The sequence below is a fragment of the Marmota marmota genome, unplaced genomic scaffold (genome assembly GCF_001458135.2).
Source record: "Marmota marmota marmota unplaced genomic scaffold, marMar, whole genome shotgun sequence".
Lineage (NCBI taxonomy): Eukaryota > Metazoa > Chordata > Mammalia > Rodentia > Sciuridae > Marmota > Marmota marmota.
Window position 1 is genome coordinate 11,357,540 of NW_026000249.1, and position 19,572 is coordinate 11,377,111.

The 19,572-nt window shown below is 37.6% G+C and overlaps 1 protein-coding gene across 1 annotated transcript in view; it reads left to right on the forward strand.

The window, feature by feature from the left end:
• The window catches only part of Phex (phosphate regulating endopeptidase homolog X-linked), a 194,478-nt gene that overhangs the window by 54,889 nt on the left and 120,017 nt on the right, over positions 1–19,572 (forward strand). Inside the window, exons 10-11 of the mRNA XM_015488079.2 lie at positions 10,012–10,105; positions 12,518–12,646. Of these exons, the coding sequence (XP_015343565.1) occupies positions 10,012–10,105; positions 12,518–12,646 (223 nt within the window). The remainder of the gene's footprint in view (positions 1–10,011; positions 10,106–12,517; positions 12,647–19,572) is intronic.

Below are 19,572 nucleotides of genomic sequence, written 5' to 3' on the forward strand. Positions count from 1 at the left end.
CCTGAGATTTCTCGATATGTACACATCGTTCCCGCCCCCCCCCCCGCCCCAGTTCATCCTTTGGTCTTTTGCTGTTTTTTTTTCCTCTCCTGTTCTCTTTTTAGTAAGTCATTTTCTGGCAAGAAACCAAAGTACCTATTTTGAAAAGACATAAGACCACTTTGAGAGCTATAGAAAAATTACACTGATGAAACAACTTCAGGAACTTGAAAGTTTCTCTTATTTTAAAAAATGTTTTAGAATTTGTAACTTTGGTAGTTTAGTGCTACAAAGAAAAGAAATCCTAAGAATGCCAGGAAAGAGAATTGTATGTGTTCATTAAGCTATATGACTACAGAAAATGAATCACAGAAGGGTCAATAAGTTTACAAAAGAAATTTACTAAATTAATTGCTGAGCCATGATTAAAAATCGTATTTTCTGAGCTGGGTATAATGGTATACACCTATAACCCTAGGAACTTGAAAGCCTGAGGCAAGAGTATTGCAAATTTGAAGCCAGTGTTGGCAACTTTGTGAGACCCTCAGCAACTTAGTAAGACCCTATTTTAAAAAATGAGAAGGGCTGGGTCAAGTATAACTTACTCAGTGGTAGAGTGCCCCTGGGTTCACTCCCTAGTACCCAAAACAAAACAAAACATATTTTCTTTAAAAAAATGTTTTTAGTTGTAGTGGACACAATACCTTTATTATTTCATTATGTATGTGGTGCTGAGGATTGAACCCAGGGCCTCACATGTGCTAAGCAAGTACTCTGCCACTGAGCTACAACCCCAGCCCCACAAAACATATTTTCTTAATTGTACTTGATCAAGGCTATGTTGCCAGGAATTATGTTTAAAACAGGCAGCAATAAAAGTCCTAAAAATGGGATGGGGTTATAGCTCAGTGGTAGAACACTTGCCTAGCATGTGTGAGACACTGGGTTCGAGTCTCAGCACCAAATATAAATAAAATAAAGGTTTATTGACAACTAAAAAAAATTTAAAAACTTCTTTGAATAAAATGCAGCATGTATTCACCCCCGCTCCCCGCCAAACAAACAAACAAACAAACAACAACAAAAAACATTTAGAATCCTATGAAGAGGGAGAGAAGAAGCAATAAATTCACTTTGAATTCTACCATTTATAGATAAGTAGTGATTCTTTGAAAAATTTCTAAGTGAAAATCGAATCTAGATGTGGGTAAGTTGGAGGCAGAACCTTCACATTCCAAATGTGCACCATGAACCAGTAATGCCAGCAGCAGCACCTTGTATCCTTGCTGAAAATAGAGATTCCAGGGCCCTTCTCCAAAGAGTCTTAGACAGTGGGGCTGGGGGAAGGCCAAGGAATCTGGATTTTAAATAAGCAGCCCAGGAATGTCTTATGATTAGCTCTTTTTTTTGGGGGGGGGGGGGTTGTAGGGAGGAACACTGTGTTAGAAAAATTTCTTTGTAAATACTTCCTAGCTCTGAATGCAGATGGAACATTCTTTATCTGAAGTGCCTATGACCAGAGGGTTTAGATTTCAGATTTTTTTTTTATGATTTTGGAATGTTTGCATACATATAATGAGATATCTTAGGGATGGGGCCCAAATCTGAATATAAAATTCCTTTATGTTTCATATAATATTTAGAGCATGCCTGCATTGTGACTGCAACCCTTCACATGAGGACAGGTATAGAATTTTCCACTTAGGGCCTCAAGTTGGTAATAAAAAAGTTTTGGATTTTGGAGCATTTCATATTTTGGATTTCAGATTAGTGTTTCTCAATCTATACTACAAAATATGGCCAAAATGATTTTCTACTTATATGCACTTTAGTGCATTTTAAATTTCATTGGTAATTTCCATTGGAAGGTGGGGTATGCCAGGCTGAAGATCGTTGTTTAGAACCTCACAAGTCAGTTTCTTCCAGTATCTGTTATCATCACTTGTAAAATAATAGCAATTTTTGGACATTGTATTAATTTTGTTTCCCCCAAAACCTAATTTAAAACCAGGGGATAAATTGGGCCATGGTCTACTGTATTAGAAAAATCATCTCCATAGTAATGATTATATTTTAGAATTGTAGGACTTTTCATAACAACAGTGAGCAGGAAAAACCATGATTAGGGGAAAATTTTATTCTGGTTCCTGTCATGATAACTTAGACAAATGTAAACATAGTGAGCAACAATAGAAGATGATGTAGATAGAAAAATACCTGCAGATTTAAAACTTCATTTAAAAATCAAGACAAAAGCCAAATCTTTGACAGTTTTTCCCTTGATAATCAATTCATCAAGAACAACTTGAATTCTGTGAATTCTTGTGAGATTTCAAGATATTCTATTGTCTTGAGAATATTGACATCACTTTATTGGCATGGTGAGGTTTGATATCATGGAGAGGGTTTTACATTGCTGATTGTGTGTGAGCACACACATGCTAGGAATGGAATTCAGGGCCAGTGAGGGCTGAGCATGTGTTCTACCACTGAGCTATACTCCCAGTGCTTGCTAACCATGTTTGGTCCTCATGCTTGGAGCCTTACAGGCTACTTGAAAAAAGGTCCTCTTGGTGGTGCAAGTGTGATAAATGCATTTGGAGGTGTTTATCTATGGCTATATTTTAAAAATTACCCTAAAAAAAAGGTCCTCTTGGGTCTCATAATCACCATATAGCCAGGATATGCCAGCTGCAATAATGAGTACCTCAACTCTCATTGGCTTACACAATAAAAATTATATCCTCTGTTCATGGAACATCCCAATAAGGTGTCCTGTAAGTCAACTTTCTTTTAAGTTGTGATGCAGGAACCCAGGATCCTTCAATCTTGTGGCTCTGCCCTCTCCTGAGTTTTTGGAACCCTGTCCATTCAGGGATGGTGAAAGAGAGAGGGTGGAGAATTGCATAGATATTTGTGGGAAGTCCTACAAGTGGGATATGTCACTTCTACCTATATTCCATAAGTTACACCTCAGGCATGCGACTCATCTGATCATTGGGGAGGCTGGGAAATAGAGTCTAGCTGTGTACCAGAAGGAAAAGTAGTTGGAGTTTTCTAGATATACCTTGATCAGAGAACTTTTCATTTTTTTGAAATGACTGCTTTTCTTTCAATTCCCTCATGATACAGTGAGCAGATGGCAGACACCCTTGTAACTGCTTTTGTAGCTTCAAGGTCTAGCACAGTGCATATCACATAATAGACACTTCTTAAAAATCTCTAGACATTAACCAGATGCCTCATCACCACCGTCAAGGAGGTGAGATAAGCAGAACTCCAAAAGATAAGGAGCAATTCTGCAGGTAGAGGAGAATGGAAAAAGAATAATGAGCAGCTTGGGTGGCAGAAGTAGCATGAGGCCAGATGTTGCCTTCAAAAGGCAGGAGGCTACAAAGTTGAGAGGCTGCTTTGGACTCAGGATATGTAAAGAGAAGACTTCAGCCTTTTCTTCAGAATCTTATCACCTCCCTTCTGGAGGCACCATTGAAGAAATAGCCAGCTAAGCCTTCTCATGTTCAGTATTTCTGCCATGCCTCTGTTCTGAGAACCTGCCTCTGAAATACATACACAGGCCATAGTGATGTTAACCACCATTAAGATTAACAGTTATCTTTAATCTTGGAACAGTTCTATGTGTTATTCCCATTTTACTGATGAGGAATCTGAGATTAAGCAACTTGCCTAAGGACACACCACTAAGAAGCGGCAGAGCTGATATTCTAAATTGGGTAACCCTTATTTGTATGTCCTATGTCTTTTTTCCCCATATGCCGCAGTCCGGCTGCAGCAAAATAACCAGGGGTGACGAGCAACTTGTGTAGATTGATACAGCTGGAGTGGGAGCCATTTATTGTAGGACCGGAGGGGTATATATACATTCCATACAGCTTATCTTAATTAACAAACTAGATACAGCAGTCAACCAATAAGGAATCTCCACACTTAATGGCTCGCTGGCGTTACTTCACAAACCACTCCCTCTGCAAAATGCCAGGCGCCATCTTGACTTGTTTACAGACTCTAACACCCGTATGTGTCCCTGTATGGAGAATATTTTTCAGACACTTCACTGCTAATTTTGGAGATACAGGTTGAATATTCTGTATCTGAAACACTTGGGACCAGAATTGATTCTGAGTTTGGATTTTTTCTGATTTTGGAATATTTGCATTTGCATAATGAGATATCTTAGGAATGAGACCAAAGTCTGGACATGAAATTCATTTACTTTTCCTATATGCCTTATGTACCTAGTCTGAAGGTAATTTCATACAATATTTTTAGTGTACCTGTATTTTGGCTGTGCCCTGTCATAGGAGGTCAGATGTGGAATGTTCTACTGGTAGCCTCATGATGATGCATTTTAGATCTCAAGTTTGTAGATTAGAGGTGCTCAACTAGTACTAGCCTATTGTACCTCCAACTGGTTAGATCTTGCTAATGTTGGCAAGTCTCCTGCCATTTTTAGGGTTCCAAAGCTATTAAGTGTGCATCAAATGCCCATTTCCTGGCTGCTGCTTCCCCCTTTAGATCACACCCTGCTGTTAGCTTAGTACAATGCAACCTTTCCTTCCAATTGGGTGGCTATGGGGACAGTTACACTGACACTTTGGAAGGTAGCACATGACACAAAACTAGAGCAATGAGATCTCGCTGAGGTGGTGATGCCAGAGACTGCATTAGGCCCTTGTGGTTCAATGGAGTAGGTGGCCAGGGAAGGGCCAATGGAGGCATGAGGTGGAGGCCAACATGGGGAAAAGGAGTTGGTAGTCAAAGTAGAAAAGTGGTGAGGAGGTAGGAATGTGCTGAATCTCTCAAGTTATTTGCATCTCTTACTAACTCTATTTTCAGTAATCTCACCTATAATTTGTAATCAACTAGGGTAGAAGTTTTACACCAGGGAAACTAGCAAATTCTGCAAATTATTACTTTTTCTTGGCAAGGCAGTTGGTAGATGTTTACTGGCATATCACTGAGCTAGTAACATAGCTTTTACATAAAGAGAGACTTGTTTCTATGTCCCCTTCATTTCTCCTCCCCACTCCAACTTAAGGCTGCCTTGGACATTTTTTATCCAATTTGATCTATGGAGCAAGAGTTGGGGGTTGGGGACTAAGGAAGGATGGTGTTAGAAAAAAATCAGCTTGGGTTCCTCTTTCTGGCAAGGCCTGGCCACATGGCCATCATCTGCCTTAGAACTCTTTTAGCAGACTTGTCTCAAGCAAATCCTTGGGAGTTTGCCAAGCCCCTGTGAGCTTTCCTGTCTTTAGTTTTATTTTATAGAGCAGCACAGTGTACATTAAAGTCAGATGATTCTTGTTAAACAGATGCTCCCAAAGGCTCACCTGGAAAATGTATAGTAATGTGAACCTCTCATGAGGATCATCTCTTCTGAGGTGGTCTATGGCCTTGCTTTTCAAAGTATAGTCCACACATGAGCAGTCTGGGCATTACCTGACAACTTGTCAGAAATGCAGAATCTCAAGTCTATGTCCTTGACCTAACTGAATCAGAATCTGCAATTCAATAAGGTCCCCAAGTGATTTTTTTGTGGTGCTGGAGATTAGAACCCAGCTCCTTGTGCATGCAAGGCAAGCACTCTACCAACTGAGATATATCTCCAGCCCCTGCCAGGAGATTTATGTACATATTAAAGTTTAAGAAGCACTGACCTAGGATTTAGGACGGCCTCAGTGAGCCATATATGCAGAAAGATGAAAAGATGGGGTTTTTCTTCACCAAAAGTTCTCAACCTTGACATGTATCAGAATACCTTGGAGGGCTTGCTAAAACACGAACTGCTGGGCCCCATCCCTGCATTTTCTGATTTAGTATGTCTGGAATGGGACAAGGCCAGTTTTCTACCAGGTTCTCAGGTGATGCTGAAACTTCCAATACTGGGACATGCTTTGAGAAGTATGGCTCTAGGCATGCATCTGGGCAACCTGTAGGATTTAGGAAGATTTCTGAGATTTGAGAATGTTTGAGAAGAACCTCTGATTCACTTCAGATAGCATGACAGGGAGAAATAAATGCAAACTGTAATCTGAAGACCTAAATGTTAGTCCCAGATTGGACATGTTCTTGGAAGTCCCTTGACCTCTGACCTTTATTTTCTTTATATGAAAATGAAGCTAATTATAATAACCACCCCAAGGCACTGTCATCAGGATCAAAGGAGGTATTTTTATAAGCTCTTAAATGTAATGTAAATGTAAGCTGCTGCTAACTCAGACCATGGAGCAGCAAAAGCTTCTTAAAGAACAAATCTTCCAAGTCAGAGGATTTGGGGAAGGATTTCATATTGCTTTCTTAGTGGTGGGTTCTCTTCTGGGATACTTTCCTTTCCTTTATTTATTGCCATTTGGGGAAATTACTGTATTGCTGAAAAAGCTTTTTGGGAAAAAAAAGATAATATGTGTTATTTTCAAGGACTGTTGCTGATCTAATTTTTGTTTTGTTTTTGTTTTTGATGTATCTGAGTATTAGGTGGCAGTGATTTGCTCATTATGGTCATATCTGTTCCTGATGTGGTGATATTAGCACTGCTAAACTATGCTCCATAGCATTCTGTCAGCATATTTATACCATAGTGGAACCACTTGGTAGTACCATTGGTTGGCTGTGTGAGCTTCCCAGCATTCCATCTTCCACTCTCAGAAGTCTCATTGTTATGCTATCCTCTTAGGAATGCATTGGTCTGGACGGCCTAACTATTATCTTTTTGTGCCCACAGATTTCTGCAAAGTATCTTTGTTGGAGTGTTTTGTTGTCTCTGACTGGACAGGAAATCTTATCCAAATTCCAGGGCTTTCATTCACTGTGTGGTGTAGAGAAAAACATACAGGCTTTACATCTAGAAACACCTGGCTCTTGTCTAGCCTCCATTGCTTATTACACTGCTTCTACAACTTGGCTTCACATTGATTTGAAGGAGGAATTTGAAAATAATATTCACGCTAGGCTTTACCCAAGAGATTGTGATTGAATTGGCTTGGAGTGGCCTGGACATCTGGACTTTTAAAAACTCCCCAGGTGATTCTACTAGTTTGAGACCCACCAATTGTGTGATGAGTTTACTTAATGCTTCTAAGCCTCATGTTTCTTATATGTAAAATGGATATAGTAACTTCTCTCCTATAGTGGTGCTGTGAGAATCATCAATAATGTGAGATGCCTATGTGGGATGATTTCAGGTGAGCTGGAATGGCCCCTACTTCTAAAACCCCAGTCTACTTCTGACATACTGACTCTTTTATTACCACTGTCACACTCCATCCTCACAACTTCCCCATTTGATCTGACTCATCACCACCCCCTCTAGGGAATATCTTTTGACTTTGTGGAGGGACATCTGCCAGCCAGTGATCTTCTAATCTGCCCCTGTTGATCCAGCACAGCTCACACACTCAGCAAACAGTATTTGAAAGACAAAGAAAATATAGCCATTGCACTAGGGTCAGGAGCTGCCCCATTGATGCACTAGAGATTCCAGGCCCCAGTTGCTGTCCTGCATCTTCCCAGTGTGGCTTCTCTTTTTGCTTACTTCCTTTACTGATGATCCTGCTCACCATTGCCTCCAATGCATGGCCTAGTCTCCCATTATTTAGCCTTCCAACCTTCAGATATAGTTTAAGCCCTGTCCCTCTCATGAAGTCTACATTTATCCTTCAGTATGAGATATGCTATACTTCTAGGGAATGTCTGGCACCCACTTTGGGGTGCTAAGACCTGCCAAATATTTATTTATTCACTCCCCCAACTCCTCTGCTCAACTAAAAGCTTCAGGAGATCAAGGCCTATATATTTCTTACCTCTCTATCTCCCCAGCATCTAGAACTATTAGTACATATCTGGGTACTCAGGGTATGTTGTTTGAGTCAGGGAAAGAAGGCTCCTTTAGGGGCTGGGGATGTGGCTCAAGCTGTAGTGCGCTCGCCTGGCATGCGTGCGGCCCGGGTTCGATCCTCAGCACCACATACAAACAAAGATGTTGTGTCTGCCGAAAACTAAAAAAATAAATATTAAAATTCTCTCTCTCTAAAAAAAAAAGAAGGCTCCTTTATGTACTTATAGTGTGTCCCTTCAATTAAAAACCCAATGATATGAACAAACAGAAATCTTAAGTTCTTTGACTTAGGTGCTAGGTTCCTGTTTTTCAACATTCCTCATGGTACCTGGCACAACACTGGGCCAAGAGTAAGTGCTCAGTGAGCACTTTTTGTCTTGTTCAGTCATAAAGATAGATGTATATGCAAAAGATCTGAAGCAATGACCTAAAATGGGGTGTTTATCATAATGGTCTGAACAAAGCATGGGTGAGGGGCTTGACTTTACTGATTTGGGTAGTGGCCTCTAAGGGGGGATATTCATAGCCCAAGGAGATCCCTTGGGTCCAAGAAGAAAATGTTGGAACTTCTATCTTTATTTTTAAATTTTAAAATAATTATTAGGTTTTATTAAGTTCTACCATGTATGTGGCCATAGACCCTTCATTTGGTCTTGATGACATGCATGGCAGAGGCACTATTACAGTCACTGGTTTGTGACTGCATTTGACATATTGAAAATAATCATGAGACACTTGCATATACCTACAGATTTGTGAATTTTTTAATGTAGTTTAGTTTAAGCATCACAACAAGGACCAGTAGTTTAAAATATTTTTTGCAGAGAAACATGAACTGAAGCTACTACTACTAACATAAGCATAAGCATGGAATGGAAATAAAATGGCAGAAGTGACCCTTCTCTCACACTAGTATGCCATCTTGGTTAGCCAGATGACAAGGGAAAACAATAGTGGTCTAACCAGATATGAAAAGGGTATCTCAAAATTTTTGAAAAAGTCAAAAAGACTATAAGAAATATGGATTTACATGCACTGTCATTATATTAGCCCAATTCTATGAGGATAATATGTTTTAAATAATAAGCATAATATTTGAAGGGTTAATTTATGACTTTTTGAAAATATTTTTATATTATCTCTTAAAAGTTCTGTATTTATTTAAAGATTCCTAATATTTTAGCCTGTACCTATATAGAAATTAAAACAAGCATCCACATATTGTTGAATATGCTGAAAAATATTTTGCTGTCAGGAGTGCACAGCCACTACATTAGAGAGTCATGCAAATAATGAGAGAGTAGGTTGTTTTTGATGAGCCAATTAGCATCATCATGTCACACTAATGTCACGTTTCTGGTTGACCCAAGGGCCATCTTAGGAATGTGTGTTATTAGTCACCATGGTAATGGCACAGCTGGGAGTAAGGTGGGTCATCAAAAATCCATCATCACTATTGAATTAGAAATTAACTCAGATCATGTGTCCTTCTGAGCTCAGGACATCTTTTGCTTGTAGAAAAAGGCACCACTTAAATGTAGCAGATTTTTGAAAGTAGGTATCATGGGCATTGCAAGAGCATATGGGAATGTTCATGTTTTGAAGTACACAATATAACCTTAGGTATTTACTCTTTGTCAAACATTTTGTTACTTATATTAACCTCACAATAACCCTGTGAGGCAGGGAACATCCTTCATGTATTGTAAGGAAAGAGAAATCAAAGAGCTTCAGTGACTTCCCTGAGTTCACATATTTAATAAGTGCAAATTTAGACAATAGGTATCGGTCAGTATTTTGCTGTTAATTTCTGAAGGCAAATAATACATATGCATTACATCAAGTCACCTATAATTTGAAGGTATTTACAGTTTCCAGGTATGGGAGACAAGGCAATAGTGGACTCTGCCAGAAAGAAAGCGAAGTGTTCACTTTTCAGACCTGGGGTTGAAATATTCATTTTATCTCTGTAGTAAGTAGGTGGTGAAAGGCAAGCCAATTTTGGTTGTGCTTATTGACATTGTATCATTTTATGACATTTCTCAAGTGAAAGTGTTGCATTTTTATATGAACAGGCGGTCTCTCCGTGGAGCTTTGCCAACAGTTTTTCTGAAGGTGTTCTGCAGAGGATCAGATATCGACCTAAAATACAATAAATGTGCATTTCTCTATGTTAACAGGACCATTGCCAATTATTTGGTGTGGAGAATGGTTTATTCCAGAATTCCAAACCTGAGCAGGCGCTTTCAATATAGATGGCTGGAATTCTCACGGGTACGTTTAAGAAGATTGTAATGTTACAGCACTGGATAACTTTACATGCCAGAACAGTCTGTATATTAACTGGTCCAATAAAAACTGCCTTTAGGGATGGGATAGGATGAAGTTTTGCAGCCCAAGGTCTTTTCTTGCTTGATTTCTTTTTGTTCAGGTACAATTTAAATACAGTAAGAGTACATTCAAGCTCTAATTTGATGGGGCTATATAAAGATATTTAAGGTAATACTTACGGCCGTGGTCACATTGTTTTTCAACTCTCCCCTCTTATTAACTTATTTCCATTTTTCCCCAGGGTTTTTAACTGCGTCACTATAATTATAGTTTTAACATTTTTTAGTGCTATGTTTGAAACTATCTTTTAAAAGTAGTTTTTATTTAATTTTTCACTGACATATAATGTGTATGTTTATGGGGATAGGGAGGACTGATGAAAGTGGAGATACTGATTGGAGGGTACGGAGTTTCATTGTGATTGATTGCACTGTAACTGTCTTTTATTTTTAGTATCCTGAATATTCACATATGTATGACATAGGCATTAGATGGTAAAGTTTCATTTTTAATTTAGTGACAGAGTTTTTGTCTTTAACTTGACTTAGATCTTTAATCTTGAATCTATCCTAATTCTGCTAGGCCCACTCCATGAGGCCCACTCCATATTTTTTTTTTCCGTGTCCTTTGAGACCTTGCTCAAGTGCCTGAATTGATTTCCCTCTCCCCACTCACCTGAATTTTGAGTCTTTGCTTCTTGCCCATCCCCGATGCCTCCTAATTACACAGATGTTTTTATGGTCTGTTTCTGAGGTTTATTTATGAGTATTCTGCCACCACTAGAGGACTTAAAGATTTTGTGACTTCTAAAAATATTTTATTTTTCTATCAATTCAAAGCTAAGTGAAAGCAAATTTTATAAGCTCTGATTTCATTTAACAGACATTTTGTTTATTAGAGAAACTAGTGAGCATAGAAATTCTTAGTGGGCCACTGTAGGTACATTTTGACCCTTTAAAGTGACTAGAATACAAAGTCATTTTGTAGAGTATAGCATAAAACAACTATATATATATATTTATGTTACATCAAATGGTTCAGATCCAAAACAAGTAGATTTTTAAAAATATTTATTTTTTAGTTGTAGTTGGACACAATACCTTTATTTTATTTGTTTATTTTTATGTGGTGCTGAGGATTGAACTCAGCTCTACCGCTGAGCCACAATCCAGCCCCAAAACAAGTAGAATTTTTTTTGATGTGAGTGTATTTTTAAGTCTTATGGATCACATAAAAGATGATAACCAGCTGCTTTCCACCTCCACTGTGAAGAGAATGAGAGAGGGAGGGAGAGAGAGAGAGAGAGAGAGAGAGAGAGAGAGAGAGAATNAGAGAGAGAGAGAGAGAGAGAGAGAAAGAGAAAGTAGTGTGTGAAAATTTGAGGTTAGGTATGAGGGGATGTTTCTTGAGTGTGAAGTGCTAAATATAATTTTGAATTGCCAAAGAAGGTTGTAGGAACTCTTTCTCTAGAGGTTTTAAAAATAGATTCATACCTTACCTCTGAGAGGGGTCATGTTACCAGAAGCAGAGGAAGAACAGATGAACTGAAGCATTAATCTCTTTTCCCTGCTTCAACAACCTGGTTCTTACTTTGTACAAGGAATGATTCTGGCCACCATTCACCATTCTCAAAGCCTCCCTTCCCCCCTCCACTGCCTTCCTGCATGCCCAACCTCCAGGGACAACTTAAACTATATTTATTTCTCTGCCTTTATTCCCAAGAATAAACCTTTAAGCCCTCCAAGTCCTGCTTTCGAAGTTCCTTACTTGTTTGTAAATGTTTTCTTATGATGGTATAATTGAGACTGAAGGGAGAAGCATTTACATCTGTATTTTATTTGTTTACCAGTGTGTTCTCTGCTATGACACAATGTAAATATGCTCCCTGGGTTGTTCATGGTGGGTCATGTTATCCTACTGTTAGTATATTTTTAGTTATATTCCCCAGAGCAAGGAAACTCTCACTGGCAGGAACTTTGATCTAGACCTTTTCTGATGGAACTTCAAATCTTAATAGATATTAAGTACTATCTGAACACTTGAACATCCCTTTGGATCCCTACTGACTAAAGAAAAGTTGTACCATTGTTTAGATCCTTTGCTTAATGAAGAAAAGTGGGAGAAAAGACAAGTTACATTATATTTCATTATCAAAACATTTTTATTTAATTCTAAAAAAAACAGGAACAAGCAGAATTATTTTTCTTTATCTGAGTTTGCCTTTGCTTCTACTATCTTACATGTATATGGGCTTGGGTGTGTAATGTTTTAAAAATTGTTTTCTTCAGCTGGTTGATTTTTTTAGAAATAGTTTTTATCCAATGAAGATTAAACTGGATTGATTATCTCCCACAGGTGATCCAGGGGACCACAACTTTGCTGCCTCAATGGGACAAATGTGTAAACTTTATTGAAAGTGCCCTTCCTTATGTTGTTGGAAAAATGTTTGTGGATGTGCACTTCCAGGAAGATAAGAAGAAGATGGTAAGTGGAGCTCCTCAGCTGGTAAAACAGTGGCAATTTAGCCAGAGGTAATAAGGATATAATCAGCAGGCCACTGCCAGTCTTCCAGGTAGAGATCTGTAGGTGTTCTCTTTGGATTCTTTCCATTTCTCAGTGAAACATGAGGAAAGATCAAATGAGAGTAAGATGGGTAAGCAGATATTGAAGGTTGGAAGAAAGAGGAGAAGGTGCTAATTAGTTGTCCAGAGGAGTGGGAGAGTGACTTAACTGAAGAAATATAGTATGGCTACTTGGAAATAGTCAGGGTCTAGGTCTAGGGGAGATTCCAGGTCACAAATTTAAAGAGAGATTTGTCACCATGGCAATGTAGTTTTTCTCCATCTGTTTCAGCTGCATTGGAAGAGAAGGTGTATTTTTTTCTTCCAGCTTTATTGAGGTACATTTAACATATCAAAATTATATATACTCAAGGTATATAGTATGATGATTTGATATACTAATATCTTGTGAAATGTGTCAATCAAATCAACACATCCATCACCATGTCATTTTGTGTTTGTGTGTGGTGAGGAAATTTAAGGTCTACTCTCTTAGCAAATTTTAATTATACAATACATTATTTTTAACTATAAATACCATGCTGAACATTAGATCTCCAAGACTTATTCCTCTTATAACTGAAAGTTTGTATTCTTTGACCAGCATCTTCCCATTATTCCACTCTTAGCCCCTGACAATTACTGTTCTATTCTCTGCTTCTATGAATTCAACATTTTTTAAAGATTCCATATGTAAATGAGATTATATTGTACTTATGTTTCTGTATCTGGCTTGTTTCACTTAGTGTGATGTCCTCCAGGTTTATCTACGATGTTGCAGAAGGCAGAATTTCCTTGTATTTTGTGGCTGATTAATATTCCACTTTATCTGTGTTTCTTTATTCATTTATCCATTGATGGACATTTAGGTGGATTCTATGTCTTGGCTATTAGGAATAGTGCCACTAGGAAAATGGGAGTGCAGGTATCTTTTCAAGATACTAATTTTGTTTCCCTTGGAATGACTGGGTTGTACATGAATCCTTTTTTTTTTCTTTTTAGGATTTCTCATACGTTTTTCATGATGGTTATACCAATCTATATTCCCACTGTGTACAAAGGTTTCCTTTTTCCACATTCTTGTATCTCTTGACAAGAGCCAAACTAACAGATGAAAGGTGATCTCATTGTACTTTTGATTTGCATTTCTCTGGTGATTAGTGATGTTGAATGCGTTTTCATACACCTTCTGGTAATCTGTATATCTTTGGGAAAATATCTATTCAGGTATTTTGCCCATTTTTAAATTAGATTATTATTATTTTTGCTATTATGAGGGCATTTTTTGAATTTTCAATTTGAATTGAGCCAGGTTTTTGTGTGCATTGTGATGAATTGTGTTTTACAGATATCAGGAAGCAAAACATCTAGGTATGATTAACTAACAGAAATCCACATAATTGTTGGCTATGGTAGCCCACACTTATAATCCCAGCCATTAGGGATGCTGAGGCAGGAGTGCAGCAAGTTTGAGGCTAGCTTCAGCAGCTTAGCAAGATCCTGTCTCAAGAAAGGGGAATGGAAGAAGGGGGGGGGGCAGGGAGTCTGGGGTATAGTGGTAGAGTGCTTGCCTATTGTATTTGAGAATCTGGGTTGAACTTCCATTACTGAAAAAAGTCCATGTAATCAGTCAGATACAAATATATAAGCATCTTTAATTTAAGGGTAAAGACATAAAGTCTATTTAGTCATGATTGTTCAAATGGTTTATATTATGTAGTGATAAACATTAATACCAAAATGTTGGAATATGTATGGATACATAACACATAGCTATGTATTCTGTGCTGAAGTTTGCTTTGGAATACCATAAGTCTAATTATATATTCCTACATTAATTTGTTTTTGTTGTCTTTGGATACTTTAGAGAATTTTTGTGAAGTTTGAGACTTTATATTTGAAATAGAAAGTCCTCTTGCCAATAATTCCACTGAGGAATTAATGTCTTATTTTAAAATATTCAATATTCTCCTTATGTGTTTTCTTTTGCTCCTTGGTTGGAGTAAATGAGTGGAAAACTTATCAGATTATCACAGTGATAACTTAATAAGTTCTGGGAAGGATATAAAAATAATTAAGGGATAATGGATATATATGTATATATATATGAAGATTTTTTGGCAGTGTAAAAATTTTAAGTAATATGAAAAGTATGTGGATTAAATTTGTTTTCTCAGTTTGGGTGATAAAGACCCATTTTCATATGTCATTAGCATTCTAAAATGAAGTTGATTTTGGCAATTATTTCCCTTATTTTGATGTACATGGGGGACACTATGTTATATATGCAGATATTCATCTCTTTTACATAAAATTATTTGCCTCCCTTATGCCAAAGCTATTTGCTTCAGGGAATACTTAAGTTGGAAACTTATAAGAGAAAGATCTGGCTTTTTATAGCCTTGTTACAGGGCTCCCATCCAAGAACCACCTGGAACCACTGATTTACTTGAAAAGCATTCCGTATTATTAGCTACAGTCCAAAGAAAAAGACAAACAGAAAGTCCCCAGTGGGGCAAATTCCAGAGACCTTAACTCAGAGGAAAGGCTGCCATTATTTATTTATCAAAAAAGTTTGTTAAGCAAATGAATATGGTCAGAAGGTTAAACTTTAGGTACTTTTTAAACTTTAATATGTACACGGATCACAGGATCTTCTTGTTAAAAGTACAAAATCTCATTGCATTTTAACAAGGGTCTTTTAAACTTGGGTTTAGAGTATGGCCCAAGAATTTGGTTAACCAGCTACCAGATGCTGCTGCTGCTGTCGTTCCAGGGAACACACTTTGAGTAACAAGGCTTTCTCCTCTTTCATGTGTTTGTAAAGAGTTACTACAAAAAGCACAAACCCGGTGATTCATGGGAGCAGGCCAGATCAGCAGACATTGATAGCAATACTTCATTTACCAAAATCTATTGCATTAGTGTAATAATTGCTTCAATGTTCAGATCATTGAATTTTTTTTTTTTTTTTTTTGTGATTCAGATTGGTTTAAATGGACAGTGCTACTGAGGGCCGCAGTACTTGTGCCCCTTACACTGGACTATTTTGCTTTGAAAACAGACACCTAGGTTTTTCTAAGGAATTCATGCTCCTCTTCAGTGTCTCTGATTCTAGACTCTCTTGACTGCAGGGTTGGCCTGATTGCTTCTGGTTGGCACCCTTTATTATTGATGGTGGATGGGAGAGAGGAATTCATTTCCAGATTTTCTTGGTAGAGGGAAAGCACCCCCATCCCCACCTTAGGTATCTGACTCTTACTGACTTACTTACCTACCTACTTACATACCTACCTACCTACCAGGGTTACCTTCTTTTTTCACTGGGAAAAACATACTTCCACATTATTCTTTCCTTATGACTTTCTATGTACAAGTACGCATTCACCATACAGGTATGCCGGTACACCCTTCTACTCATTCACTTACGTGACTACAGGAGTTTTGCAAATTTAATTAGAAATGAGAAGAATAGCATGTATTATAGGAGAGTCATTCAACAGAAATTTAGTCACCTAAAGAGATCAGATGGAATAGTCTGCTTTTCAGATAGTAGAATAGATGTTGGCTATAAGCCTTGCTTGTCACAGGCCAGTGGAGTGAGTATAGGGAGATATAGAATTTTTTGGAGAGTGGTTGTGTTAGTTTTATGTCACTGTAATACAATACCTGAGATAAATAATTTAGAAGAAAGATTTATTTTATTTCATAGTTTCAGACTATAGTTTGTTGGCCCATTTATTTTGGACCCATGATGAGGAGCTAATCATGGTGGAGGCATAATATAGAGCAAAAATACTTACCTCATGGCATCAGGGAAGCATAGAGAGAGGGGAAAGGTTCAGGTCTCAGTATATTCTTCAGGGATACATCCCCAATGACCTACTTGCCCCAAGTTTCCATCATCTCCCCACAGCACCATTGGCTGGGGGTCAAGCCTTCAAAATATGAGCTTTTGGGAGGCATTGAAGATCCAAAGCATAGTAGTGGATGTCTTTGTGGTGTCCAGTAGGACTACAATATGAGCCATGTATGTAACTTTAAATTTTCTAGTAGCCACATTAAAAAAGTAAAAGGAAATAGTTGAAATTAATTTTAACAATGTTTTGTTTAGTCTATCAAAAACAATTGTTATTTCAGTACATAATTAATATAAAATTACAAATACAATAATTTATATGCTTTATTTCAGTCTAAGTCTGAAACTCCATGTGTATTTTATATTTATAGCACATCTCTGTTTGGACTAGTGACATTTCAATTGTTCAATTGCCACATATTGCTAAGTGGCTATCATAATGGAAATTGTTGATCTAAAGAATCCAAGAAGGATCCCTTGATCTCAGCATGACAGGGTTTGGTCTCTATGTGAGAGGTTGTTAATAGCCAGGAGTGGGAGGGTGGCATTGTTGGTCAGTAGCCAAGTGGATTTCTAGGAGAACTATAAGATCAGTGACAAGGACTCAACACTAGGATTCATGGCCTGGGAACAAGGGTGGGAATTGGAGTCAAAGTGCTGCTTTATCAGAATACTTCAGGTTTTCTGGGATAGCAGCTTCTCTACTCTGAGCAAATACTTTGGGGCCTTAGTTCTCATTGGCTCAGAGACTATGTGGGGTTGAATGTATAAATTAAAGATATCCAGTGACCTGGAGGTGCAAAGGACTTGACCAAGCCAAAGCCAGGGGTCCAAGCTCAACTCTACTCACGGTTAGTGAGTAGCGTTAAATACCATTCAGGAGTAAAGCTGACTGAGTATAGAAAAAAGCCAGGGTAAGTGTAATGATAAATGGAATTTTCCTTGACCTTGGTGGCTGGGATATATTGGTGGGGATCAGGTGTGCAGGTACTATCCAGGATTCACCAAGACTAGTCTCTGGCTAACTATTTTCATTCAGGAATGCAGGCCTGGAGTACTTTGTTTCAATTTTTATTTTTCATTTTTGAGAGAAACCAGAAATCTGGATTTTTTTGGTGAAATCTCCCACATTGTGAATACTCTGGAGTTCAAAATAACTTTGTCCTGTGAATATCATTTGTGACTTTTATATTATCATTCTCCCCATCTCCCTCTCTATCCCTCTATCTCTAATCTCCAGAACTAAAAATCATACCCTTGTCTGTCAAAAGACTTCTTTAATTTTTAAATTTTATTTAAATGATGATCATATATCATATTAGGTAAGCATTTAACAAATTACTTTTATGGAAAGTTATATACAGGATAGAAAGTGGGACTTCCCCAGAGAATTAATGATATAGTGTCACCATAAATAGAGATGATGCTCTCATCCTACTGTGACAAGTCCTAATCTATATGCTCATAACCTAAATGGTGAGAGAGGATTAGGTATATCTAGGGAAGGGTGTTTAATGTTATTACTTGCTGTTCTTCTCTTCCATTTAATTTTATTATCAATTATAATTTATATCTATAATATATAAGTAAGTGTCACAGATAGATATTCATGTCCATGAAGGGCAGGTAAAGATTCCAATGAAAGCTAGGGAGAGAAGGGTTTGTCATCTGGGTCTAGTGGCACTGTAATGATCAGGATAATGATTTAAAAATCTAGTGATGAAGCTTTTTAACCAAGAGTAAGGGAGGAGAAGGAGACAAAGGGGAAGAACTGGGGAATAAAGTTGACCAAATTATGCCATGTGTGTATGAATATATCACAATGCATTCCAATTTTATCCATAACTATAATGTACCAATTAAAAAATAAGTAAGTTGGGGCTGGGGTTGTGGCTCAGTGGTAGAGCGCTTGCCTAGCATGTGTGAGGCCCTGGGTTCAATCCTCAGCACCACATAAAAATAAATAAATAAAGATATTGTGTCCAACTAAAAAATAAATATTTAAAAAAATAAGTAAGTAAATAGAAGGAAGACCAATACAGTATAGCAAGGGAATCATAGGGAAGAAGGGAAGGAGGGAAGAAAACTATGTTATATGCATTTATGAATATATCAAAATGAACCCTACTCTTTTGTATAATTACAATGCACTAAAATTTTAAAAAATCTAGTGATGATAATAGTGTTGGGTAGTTGTACTGAGGTGTAACTAGGTTTCCAGAAAATTTTTAACGTGTTTTCAATATGAAAACTCATTTAATCTTCACATTGGCCTCATAATTACTATTAGTGTGTCCATTTTCTAGATGACAAAATTGAGAGTTCACCAAAATCCGTGAGGTCATGTAGCTTACAAATAGCTTAGAGATTCAAGTGAAGATTTTTCTAGCCCAAATCTATGTTCCATTCTGTGTTACCTGGACTTATAAAGAGAAAAGGTTTATTTTGGTTCATGCTTTTAGAGATTCCAGTCCATGTTCAGTTGGCCCTGATACTTTCAAGCATGTAGCCCGACCAAATGTCATGGCAGGAGTGTTGCAATGCTTATCTCATGGCCAGAAAATAAAAGAGAGGAAGAAGAAGGGATGGGGGTGTCCTGACCCCTTCAAGGGCATGCCCCTAATGACCTAAAGATCTCCTACTAAGTCCCACATCCTACCACCTGTCAATAGCAATAGCAACACCTTGAGGAACAAATCTACCACATGGACCTTTGACCTGAACTACAACATATTCCTTTGCTGCTCTTGAATCATTACCAATTTTATGACTGGAATGAGGAGACTAGAGACTTCTCAGTGGCTCTTCCTATAATTAATTCATCCTTGTTAGGGTATTATTCTAATAGTAACATCTTATAAAAATAAAAGGCTCACATTTCCTATTTTTTTAGAATTGTAGAGATAGGATACAGCTGGAATAGGTTTAGTTTCTAGAATGTCCATATTTTAAAGATAAATATAGTGAAAACTTAAGTTTAAATCCAACCA